At 36.7% G+C, this 12,809-nt stretch overlaps 1 protein-coding gene across 10 annotated transcripts in view; it reads right to left on the bottom strand.

The window, feature by feature from the left end:
* LOC144293967 (uncharacterized) overlaps nucleotides 1–12,809 on the bottom strand; it is a 1,010,193-nt gene that overhangs the window by 380,761 nt on the left and 616,623 nt on the right. For all 10 annotated transcript variants that reach the window (XM_077865362.1, XM_077865366.1, XM_077865384.1 and 7 more), the window contains one exon: nucleotides 816–958. Coding sequence is in view for 6 of the 10 variants with exons in the window: in XM_077865384.1 (XP_077721510.1) it covers nucleotides 816–958 (143 nt within the window). In the remaining 4 variants the exon portion in view is untranslated. The remainder of the gene's footprint in view (nucleotides 1–815; nucleotides 959–12,809) is intronic.

Genomic DNA, 12,809 nt, shown 5'->3' with positions numbered 1-12,809 from the left:
TAAAACCCAGGTCTACCAGGGCGGCCGTCACAAAATGCCAGACTGGAGGCTTAAACAACAGAAACTTATTTTTTCAAAGTGCTTGAGACTAAAACTCCAAGATCAAGGTGACAGCTGGTTAGTTTTCTTCTGAGGCCTCTACATTTAGCTGTGTTCTCACAGCCTTTTCTCTGTGCCCTGGGGTCCCTTCCCCTTCTTACAAGGACATCAGTCATATTCAATTAAGGCCTCCCCCTTGTGACCTAATTTAACCTATACTACTTCTTTAAAGACCTCATTTCCAAATACACCCACAATGTGTATGTGAACTCAACATAAAAATTCAGTTCACTGATACTAGGCTTTCTCATTTTGGCCCTATTGGTATTATTAGCCATGCTGCTATTCTGGGGGTACTTTAACAATTCTGTTATTTTTGGTGGTGGAAGAAATATGCAAAGTGTGATAAGAGATATACTGAAAAAGATCAATAACAAATCTACAAATACATGTAAGAATTTTCACAATTCAGTAACTTACGTATAGACACTTGGGATTTGGCCCACTATGATACTGTAACAGGACTGGGGACTAAGAGAAAAACAATCTGAGAGAAAAGTTAAACACGGCTGATGCGCTAACTAAATTCAAGTGCTAGTAATATCAGGAATGGAAAATCCCTTCTATACATGTACAAGGCAGAGACAACGATAGGAGTACCCTCTTATCCTAACACTTCTAAATTTGAAACTTTCTAAAGTGAAGGCAGTACTCTATGGGTCAAAACAACCTTCACATGTACATACGAATACCAGGTTAGATTAATAGCTGCTTACGCTGAATGAGTCAATGGATGATTCACTGGACTACAGCTTACTCCGGGTATCAGGTGGATTCTGTGACAGTCTGATTTGTTTGCATTTAGCAACAGTGTGAACCAAGGAAAGGAAGCTATTATGGTAGCAGCTGGAGAAGAAATCTGTAGAAAAGATGCAAAAAAAAAAAAAAAAAAAATCTTTCAACACTTAGCGAACGTAGGTAGAGAGCATTTAATATGGACATCACTATAAATGATTTGAGCTTCAATATTGGTTTTTAAAAACACAGTCTGCACAGTGGTATTTTTATAGTCAGTGTCAAGCACAGTCGTTTTTAGTTACAGCTTGCATAACAGTTCGAGATAAATCAAAGTGAACTGTTCTGAAGAAAGAAAAATAGCACAGATTTGCTAATACTGTAATCATTGCTCTGGCCAAAGGCTACTTTGCACTGTGTCTACATAACACTCATTCAACAAATATTTATTAAGTGTTGATTATTTGCCAAATACTATCCTAGGTGCTGGGAATCTATCAATGAATAAAACATAGTCCCAACGCACAATATGCCTATAGCATCTCCTCGGGAGGAAAGCTATGGCAATACAGATTGCTAAGTGCCCCATGACATCAGAACCACAGGCTCTGTGTTCTGGAGGAGAGAGCAGAGTCTACCCTCATCTTGGTGAGTGGATTAAGGGTAAGTTTCCCAGAGGTGGTGGTATCTAAAGCTCAGATGAAGGACCAAGAAAGAGACAAGGAGTTGGCAGAGGGGGGCCTTCTGAGACAACGTCTGAGAGTGTTGGGTATACTGAGCTTGGGAAGCCATTTAGCAGGACCGAAAAAAAAGAAGGGAAAGTAAGGAGTGTGGAGAGCTGAAGTGAAAAAAATTCTCAAGAGGATGTGTGCACCATGAAGAGGAGTGTGGATTTCACTCCATTTCACTCTGGGTGTACTACACAGAAATGGATGTAGTGGGAAGACCAGATGGGGCTGATGCAGTAATGGAAACATGAGACTACGGAAGTCTGAACAAAAATATAAAGTTGTCCAATTTCATGTGTTTCAAAGAGGTAATACTGAAAAAACCAGTGACTGGATGAGGAAGATAAAGAACTAAAGGTGTCTAGATTAGGCAATTTGTGAATCATAGTGTCATTAACTAAAGCAAGGGACAAGTGGGATTAAACATGCTCAGTGGTGTGTGGGAAATAGTCTTTCCCTTTTTTTGTTCAAACAATCTTTACCGGATACCTACTGTGTTCTTGGCATGGTGGTGAACACTGGATGTAGTGTAGTGGTACACAATACAAATGAATCCCTGTAGCTCACAGTCTATAATTTCCACAACTAGGTGGAAAGATCTAGGAAGTGGCTCACTACAGAGGTTTGGTGGGTTTTGGTACATGGATAGTATCCATAAGACAGGACAGATAATCCTTAGAAAATGTTGAGCCAAAAGGAAAAGAGGGTTTAAAGTTTTGGGGGGATATCACATGTGATGGACAAATAGAAGATGTGAAGCCTTGAGTCAAAACTGAGAAATAGTCAGGGACATATGAGGAAGAACAGAACAGAATATTGGCTACACAGCAGACTCGTCATTACCTGATCTCTGTAGAGAGCTACCCAGCTTACTAGGATGCAATTATCTAATGCCCATTCTCCGTGAATTGAGCCTCATTAATAAGGCTACATTTAACACTGGGAGCAGGAACAGAGATGTGGACAAATACTGCAGAGGAGATACGGAGAAACATGAGAGGAATGATTCATTCCTCTTATGGTATAAGAAAGAGAATGCTTTTTATTCCCCAGAAGGAAACTGAATTCTAGTCTACACACGATCTTGTAACTAAATAATGGAATAATCATAAAAATAAATCCATCAAACTAATAATTCCTTTGAAATTTTATATATTAGATTTTTCTTTTGTTTCTACCTCAAATGTTTCTGAAAAGAAATTCTTAGCCTCTTTATAATATTGATGAGACAAAATTTTATTAGTGCTGTGTCAGACAGTAATGTCCCAACTTGCATTTATTTGATTCAATCATCACAACAATCTTTTGATATTACAGTTTAAGAAACTAAGGTTCAGAAAAGTGGAGTAACTTGCCTAAGGTCCCATGACAATTATATTAGTGGAAGCTGGGTTTGAACCAAGATACGCCTGACTCCAAATATGTATTACAAGTGGATTTGTTCTGTGGCAATACCTCCGTGGAGATAAAAAAGCTTCGGGGTTTGCCTTTCAATGGGGAAGATCTGTATTATGTTCAGAATCAATTTTAATCTTGTTATAAAACCAAAGAATATATTATTACATTTCATTCATTAAAATTACATAATGCCCTCATCCTGATAAACAGATAACCTCCATAAATGTGAAAACAACTTCATACAGTATTTTTCTCCTATGAATTTTTTAAAGAGCTAATTTATTCATGAGCAAAAATGAATAAAAGCACCTCCTCACAGTAAGGTTGTGTTGTTAACATGAATCATTGTTTGCCTGATGGAGCTAGATAGTATCCACTGGGATTATGTTTTATTTCATGGGCAAGTGCCAATCATAGAAGAAAAGTTACATATTAAAAAAAAATGGTCACTGATCACTAGGTGTCAGTTCTATTTATGAGCAAAACCAGTACTTTCTGTGCTTCCCTTAAATCATTTAGATTTCTCCCTCCAAGTCTTTATTATATTATTCTCCTCTGTATAGCAAGGAGCCCTAATAATGCTTCCTCCTAGACGTATTTGCGTCTCTCTATCCCCCAACATCCCTCCCCGACCGCCAAAATGTTATGAAGTCCTAATCCTACTATCTCAAAATGTGACCTTACTTGGAAATAAGGTAATTGCAGATATAAATAGGGAAGTTGAAACGAGGTCAAAATAGAGTAGTGTGGGCTCCTAATCCAGTATGACTGGTGTCCTTATAAGAAGATAGCCATGTAAGAAGGCATGTGCAATTATGCAGCTGCAAGCCAAGCAACGCCAAAGATGGCCAGCCAACTACCAGAAACTAAGAGAATGGCATGGATCAGATTCTTCCAGAGTCTTCAGAGGTAGCATTGTCAGAGTGGCATCTTTATTTCAGAACTTTATCCCCCAGAATCGTGAGATAACACATTTCCATTGTTTTAACCCACCCAATTTGTGGTACTTTGACACAAAGCTGTTCCAGGAAATCAAAACATCCTTTTTTCCCCACTGTGTTTGCCATCACAGTCAACTTTGCAGCATGGAATACTCTTGCAACATTTACAATGAATAGATTCAGAAAAACTTATTGGTGAGAGGCTGAAGGGGAACTGCAGGTCACATAGTCCAATTTCCATACCTTAAGCACTTGTTTTGGAAGCCTTCTTGACAGAGGATTATATGGCCTCTGCTTAAATTAATAACTCAAATGCCAGGAAAGGTACAATAAGAGATAGAGGAGATATAAACCATTCCCCATACTCATAGAATTTAATAATTTATACTGGACAAAATATTTCTAAGCAAATACTTATTAGAATATCCAAATAGAAATAGAATTTGGGGATATGTATGTATGAGAAAACCCTGTTGTGAATGGTTTCAGCAAAAAGGAAAGTGATTAACTCACATAACACAACATGCCATGAAAAGGGTCAATTTTGGAAGTGGCTGGACAAAGAAATCAAAACATATCACTAAAATGAATCTCTCATCTCTCTTTCATCAAGATGGGCTCTTAGAAGCATGGGCTTCATCCTCTCATGGTAGAACACACAGATGAAGGACTGTCAGGCATTCCAGAACCAAACAAATAAGAAAAAACCATCAGTACCTTGGCAAAATATATTAATTTAATGAAGAGTACATTTGCCTGATTACACACTCACTTTTTAAATAATCACAGTGATTTCAAGGAACAAAAAACACACTCCTGGAGCACCATGAAAGTGTTAATGACCAAACTGAGAGAAAAAGTAGAACTTGCAAGAAAAATCTGGGTGCTCCTGACATTTTAAGGGGGATACTGCTGGGAAGGCAGCCAATCAATATCCACTAGATAAAAACAAATTCAATCAAATTATATAGGTACATATATGTAAGGAAGACAATATTTATTCCTCCTGAGCTCCTTGAGAAAGTTTCATAGGCACATTTTTCCCAGGTCTGAAATGATAGAGAAAGATGATAGAAAGAATCTATACAGCTATACAAAATGACTCGAGTACTATAAGCAAATGTGAAGAAACATGAACGAGGTGATTGTTTTAAGGTTAAGTACAAGTTAGTAGGAAGCCAGGATGGAAAGAGAAGTATGCATTGGGTTAGAAAGGGCCAAGAAGGGGATCCCTGAGTGGCTCAGCGGTTTAGGGCCTGCCTCCAGCCCAGGGCATGATCCCAGGGTTCTGAGATCGAGTCCCACATCAGGCTCCCTGCATGGAGCCTGCTTCTCCCTCAGCCTGTGTCTCTGCCTTTCTCTCTCTGTCTCTCTCTGTCTCTCTCTGTCTCTCATGAATAAATAAATAAATAAATCTTGAAAGAAAGAAAGAAAGAAAGAAAGAAAGAAAGAAAGAAAGAAAGAAAGAAAGAAAGAAAAAGAAAGAAAGGGCCAGGAATGCTACTGGAAGCAGTGCTGCCTCTACACTGAGAACCAATATGGTTCAGACCAAGACTGGCTATAATTGATTCTCTAAGAGAGATTTGAAGGATAAACTGACGAAGAAACCAACTGGAGGTTACAACAATCTCCTAAAGTAAAATACGAAGACCTGGATTAGGACTAAGGAGGTGCCAGCGGAGCATCGACTTGGCACTCTGTAGGGCTCGTTGGCAGATGAAGGAGAATAGTAGGAAGTACCTCTAAAATCTCTTGAGTAATCAATGAGATAAGACAGTGCTTTTAACCAAAGGAGGAGCTGATTTAAGGAACAAGAAACAGTGAAGAAGAGATAATGAGTTCAGATTTGGATACATTGATTTTATGGAATATTTAAATACACTCATGTTAAAATACCCAAAAAAAATGTAGTTACAGAAATATACATCTGAAATTCCTGAGAAATCAGGAGATTCAAATATTGGAGTTCTTTCACAGACCAGCATGTAACTTGTAGTGAGAGCAGTCCAAAAGGCAAACTATATGGATCTTTAATTCCTCCTTTGCCACAAACCATAAAACTCCTGCACTGGATTTATTTCACTGAAAATTTCCCCCAACTCAGGGTGTTCTACATTTTTGTCTTTTGTGTCATTCTTTGTTTTTAGACCCCAAGCTCCTTGGGGTAAGGACTTTGTCATTAATTTAGCACAGCTGAATATATTACATGGTGCCATGCGTATTTATAGAAGTTTGCTAAGTAATGATGATTCAGATTTGGTAATCAGCACTTGAGATGATCATATGGTTATGCAGATCAACACTTACTATGCAAAAATCATTTCCTATAGGGGCAGATGTGCTGGTCTCCCTCTCGGTAAATTTTTAGATCCGTAAATTTCTTGCACTCCGAAAGTCAATTTAGGATTATGCCTTTGATTGTCTTCTTGTTGCCTAAGGAACCAAGGATGCAGCATTTTTCTATGATGCTAAGCTGCTGCAGGTAAATAATGCTGATGGATTTAGCAGCAATTAATTCTAATAATTTAAATGATACAAAATGCCTTTACTGATCTAACGGCATAGTGATTTCGCTTCTCCAAGTCAAAGACAGCAGTTGAAACACTTTAAAATATTTAGTATATAGTAGTACAAATGCAGTTCCTATGGTAAGGCATATTGCAATTCCATTCGGAATTGGAAAAAAAAAAGAATTTTTGTTACATTTTTTTGGAAGATGACAAGTGCTTCCAGATTTCCCTCTAAAAATAAGAGGGGGTGTGTTTCATAATCTCTGATTTCTTTTAAGATTCCAGAAACATCTGAACTGTTATTTTAAAAATATTGGTGAAGACTATGCATTAATTTACTCATACTCTATTAAGCAGTGATTCTATCAATCTAAGAGAGGTGGATACCAATCCAAATTAGTAAGAACGCAACAGTGGAATATGGTAGTAAGGTGGGGATAAGAGGAAAGGAGAGAGAGAGAAGTCTGGAGAATTGGAATTTTTATTCTATAATAACAAAATGCAACTGTGACAAAGCGTACTAGAAGGAAGCCTCGTGTTGTAAGGCAATTGTCATGCTTCAATCTTTCAATATGCTCTGAAGTGAAATTTTGCTGTAATTTCCTACCTGACCTCTCAGTTCTTCACCATCCCTCCTTATTTATCATAATCATCAGCACCTGCTGATTGAAATTTTAGTGATAGCTACTGATTTGATAGACAAGTTTAAGTCTGATTTTTTAAAATCTAGCAATTAGGCGACATTATATCACTCATCCACCAAAACCACCTCAACAATAACACAAATATGTTCAAGTATCCAATTATATTCTGGGGTGAAAATAAAAATAAACGCCACAACAGAGAGTATTAACAGCAATGAGGACGGTTCACAGCAATAGCTGCTGCAGGCACCAAACATGATGAAGTCTGAGTTTTAACGGTCTTCTCCTCACTCCAACACAGCAAATGGCTGGTGGGGAGGAAGGCAGTAAATGTGTTTTTTGCTTGTGTATGGGTTTATTTAAATTTCTCTTCTTAATGTTTATCTTTGGAATCAACTAAAGTAAAAACTGTAAAAAAAAAAATCCTTTATTTCTTACTAGAGTGATTTTCTTCTTTCCTTTGTTGTCATTGATACTGTTTCACACAGATTCATGTGAAGGAAAAGCTTGCTATTTACATGTTTCTGGAGAACTTAGTTGAAAAATGTAGGTCTACCCATTCTTGATGGGGATAAGTGACTAAAAAGCAATGTGAAAATTCAGAATACCTGCTCCCATGTGCCAATGTGATATAGATTGTAGGGAGATATACTCAGAAAGTGAGGTTTGATCCACTCAATGCCTTTCTTCTCCACTTACCCCAAATTCATCAGATGGAAGATTATAAAAAGGCACACTTTCAAGATCAAAAGACAAAAACAGACAACCTGTGGGTGGCCCCCTAGAGTGGAGTGAGCTAGCCCACAAAACACCAGGAAAGCTAGAATATGACGCCGGAACAAAGAGAAGAAATCTGGCAACTTTCTGATCCTCCCTCCTGAGAACTCCATTCTGCTTATGAGACTATTTCTACAGTAAGGGTGAAGCAGGAGTAGTACACATTGCTCTTGTGTGTGTGTGCTTTTCTAAAGACAACTATGTAGGGAGCATCCATTGTGTCTGAGCACATTTAAATATGTCAATACATGCAACATTATTTTTTTTAATTTCATAAGCATTACATACATAAAAGCAGGAAAGTCCCAGTCTGTTCCTTCTAGTGACTAGAATGCTGGCATGGTAAGGAAGACCTCACAATACTTCAAAACTGAAAACTTTTAAACACAGTGAGAAAGCATTAATGACTTATTCAAGCTCTCAGATGAACAGTCTTAGGGGCTTGTTCAAAAGTCTTAGAATGATAGTTATAAATTTACACACATCAAGGTCATTTATTACCTTCCTTATTTAAAAAGATACAATCCATGACCCTGTAACAGGCTTACTTTGGAATACTCAAAAGCAGTATTATATGAAAACATACTTATTTTGTCAGATTCTCAGAAATACGAAGCTTCAATTGTCATCTGTACCAGTTAGCCTGCTGGGAATTAGACAATCTTGGATTTTATACATCACATTCTTAGCTTGTTATCATAGAAAAGAGGCAAGAAGAGGTGAAACTACTCTAATTTTAAAATATCTTTGTATTTATTCTGAACCCCCTTCAAATTCCATTCATGGGTTATAATTGTTGGATAACGTGCCCTTGAATTCCTAAGCACAACATAACCAGATCTAGCTGTTTATTAGCAACTTGTCTTCTATACTATAGGTTTCATTAAATAAACATGTGTCCTTTCAGATGGAGAGAAAACTCCTCCTTTTCATCTGTGAAACTAAATAATTAATAAATGAATAAGCAGAGAATCATGTCCACTTATACAATCTCTGCTTATTCATTTATTAATTATTATTATCCCACATATATACAGGCAAGGTAAGAAATGAGACAAATTGTAAGGGAGATTCTCTCTCTAAAGGGGCCAACTAACCTGCATCTCTCAGTAACTGTTGCTATTGCTCAATACAGGCTCAGGATTGCTGGGTGTCTTGACTTTCAGAAGAGTATTTTTTGACTAACTCTCAGAGTATACAAGCAAAATATGTGTCTGGGATTAACTTCTTGTTATCTCTTGTACACAGGTTAATCGGCAAACAACAGCTTGTCAAGTTCACAAACTTAGACTAAATGATCACACCCGAATGCCATGTCAGGAAAAGAGGATTCTTTCTATCTATTAAAGAACTTGTCCTCCTTGGCTCTTGATCCATTTGTTCTCATGGCATATCTTCTTCACTCCCTTTCTCTTCTTTACCTTTCCTTCTGTCTTTTTCGATTTCTCTGCCTATCACTCAATCTTTCTCCTTTAGCTTTCTGACATTGCTTTCTTTCTTACAAATACAGACCATACTGCTACTCCAGTCCATGACCTATTACACACCCTTCTCTTGCAACTTTTCATCTTTTTCCTGCATCCTCAGTATTTTCCTAATAACTCCTATTTTTGCAAAAATATGTTCCTCTACATTGTAAGAATCTTTCCTCTACCTCTACTTTACCTTTGAACTCTGATTATCTCTCATCACCAAAGTTCTTGAAAGGAGAGTCATGTTCATTGCTTTTACCTGCACATTATTCGTTCACTTATCCTTAAATGAAACAAACAGCCTTTAAGTTTCCTCTCCCAAGAATGTGTTTCTCTGTTTTAAGTTCTTTGACTTTTGTTTTGCATATGACAGCTTAGTGTTCCCAATTTTCCTTCAATCAGTTTCCTGCCTTCAATTTTTGTGGCATACCACTATCTTTCTACATATATTTAAATTTAATTTTGAGAAGTATTTGGCACAATTTTTATGATACTTAGTGTTTTCAATCACTTAACTAATACATGTTAATTAAAAATTGAAGAATGCGTTAAGTCTCCTCAACAAATGGTACTGGGATAGCTGGGAATCCACATATAAAAGAGTAAGTTTGGACTCCTTTATCACACCACATACAAAAATTAAGCCAAAATTGACAGTAGACTTAAAAAGTAAGAGTTAAAGCTATAAAACTTTTAGCAGAAAGCATAGATGTAAATCTCCATGATCTTGTATGAGACAGTAGTTTCTCAGATATGACACCAAAAACAAAAGAAAAATAGATAAATTGACCTTTATCAATAAAATCCTTTTTGATGCAAAGGACACCATCAAAACAATAACAATAACAACAACAACAACAACAAAACAAAAAAAATACTATAGAATCTGAGAAAATGTTTTAAGTCATCTATCTGGTAAGGGACTTATATCCAGAATATATAAAGAATGCTTATAACTCAACATAGACAAATATCCCAAATTTAAAACTGGCAGTAAATTTGAGTAGACATTCCTCCAAAGAAGATATAAGTAAATGAAGATACTCAACATCATTAGGCATTTGATGTTAATCAAAACCACAATGATACACCACTATGCACCCACAATAAGTTTAAAATAAAGATGACAAAAACAAGTGTTGACTGTTGACAATAATGTAGAGAAACTGGAATCCTCATTCACTGCCGGTAGGATTATAAAATGGTACAGCCATTTTGAAAAACAGTTTGGCAGTTGTTTGAAATGTTAAGGACAAAAAACAAACAAACAAAAAGAGAAATGTTAAGGACAGAGTTACCATGCAATCAAGCAATTCCATTCCTAGGTGTACATACCCAAGAGAATGAATGTAGATGTTCACACAAAAAATGGGTCCACAAATGTTCATAGCAACATTATTCTTCAGTTAAAAGCTACAAACAATCCAACTGATTAGTGGATAAATAAAATGTAACATATCCATACAACACAATATCATTATTCATCAATAAAAAAAAGAGTACTGATATATGCCACACCATATATAAACCCTGAAAATGTTATACTAAGTTAAAGAAGCCAGTCACAAAAGACCACCTATTCTATTACTCCATTTATAGAAAATGTCCAGAATGGGTAAATTCATCACTATTCTACTGTTAATAGGATTGAGAATTAGTAATTCCTAGGTGATAAGAGGACTAGAAAATAGGAAGTCACTGCTAATGGGATTTTTTTGGATTATGAAAATGCTCTAAAATTAGCTAATGGTGATGGCTGTACATCTTTGTGAATATACTAAAAACCATTAAAATGTCTATTAAAATGTCTTTTTTTTAGTGTGAATGTGTTGTTATATGAATTGAATCTCGATAAAGCTATTAGAAAAAACATGCATTCGAACGTAAAGAAGATAATAAAAATCCCTATGAACTCAGTATCCAAAGATGATTGCTCTCAACTTAGAAAAATAGGACAGGCTTTAGAGTCACCTAGACCTGGATTCAAATCCTGTCCTTTTCATTTACTTACTCTCTTCAGTGCTCTGCGGACCCAGACTCCTTCCAGGATTTTTGACTGTTATCTTCTAGGGCAAGAGTTGATAAACTTTTTCTGTAAGGCTCCAGATAGTAAATATTTTAGCCTTTGTAAGCCATAACATCTCTGTCTGAACTCCACTCCACTGTTGTAGCACAGAGCAGTCACAGGCAATATGTAAATGAACTGGCATACTGCATTGGGATTATTACAAAAAAACTCTTTATACAATACATAGGAGGGCAGATTTGGTCAATGGACCATACTTAGTCAATCCCAGCTCCACAGTCTTATGTCCAGACAGCAAAACAAGAAAGAAGGTAAGGAGAAATCTGCCTCTTCAATGCTCAGCCTGTTAGTTATACATATTATTCTGCTCACATTCTCTTGGTGAGAACACATCAAAACCATAAAAGATCGTAACTACCTGTAAGAGGGTCTAGAAAATGCTGATTAAGCATTCACTTTCTAGCTTCAACTCTTACTATGCAAGGGAGATGGATCTGGTGGAGAGTTACTCATCTTTAACACATTCTATGGTGCTGTTGTGATGATTAGTAATAGCATCTGTAAAGTGACTTGAACATGAAAGCATTCAACTTATACTACAGTTTTTCTCATTCTGATCATGTACATTTTTAACAAAATTCTAATCTCCTTTGGGCACAATTTCTCTGTCTTAATTGTGCTTTAATTATTATTCTCTTTCCTTAAAATGTGTTCTACTTTTATTATCCACACAGACCCTTTCTCCACTCTTTTTTTCACTCCATCCTAAAAATCTCTTAATACCCAGTTTGTAAAGCTAGCACTAGTTTCTATATTCTATGGCCTCCCAAGTTCAAGACTTCTGAATCTTTTTTGGCTCACCTTTACACGCATTTTGACTTCCCATATACATTCCCACCATTTTTCCCTATTTAACTTAGTACTCCTTTCTCTCCAATCTTGTTTCTATTTCCTACTGTCACTTGTATTCATTTCTTAAGGGCTTTTGTAACAAAGTACCACAAACTGTGTGGCTTAAACTAACAGAAATTTATGCCTCAAGGTTCTAGAGGCTAGGAGTCCAAAATCAGTGTGCTGGCAGGGCCATACTTACTCAGAATGGGAGAATCCTTCCATGACTCTTCCTAGTTTCTGGTAGTTTGCTGACAATCTGTAGGGTTCCCTGGCTTGTTGGTGTAACATTAACCGATGCCTCTGTAGTCACATGGTGTGCTCCCTGCATGTTACTGTTCACATGACCATCTTCTTATGAGGATATCACTTATATTGGATTAGAGGCCCACAATACTCTAGTACGACCCCATTTTAATTAATTACATCTGCAGTTACCCTATTTCCCATAAAGAAAGCCACATTTTTGAGGTACTAGGAGTTAGAGCTTCAATAAGGCTTTTTGGAGGAAACACAATTCCACTTATGATACCATGGCTCGAGCTTGCATTATCTATTTGCTGGACCACTATGATAGCCTTTTGCTTG

The sequence above is a fragment of the Canis aureus genome, chromosome 2 (genome assembly GCF_053574225.1).
Source record: "Canis aureus isolate CA01 chromosome 2, VMU_Caureus_v.1.0, whole genome shotgun sequence".
Taxonomy (NCBI): Eukaryota; Metazoa; Chordata; class Mammalia; order Carnivora; family Canidae; genus Canis; species Canis aureus.
Note: the sequence above shows the minus strand (reverse complement) of the source record. Positions and strands in the feature narration are given on the sequence as shown.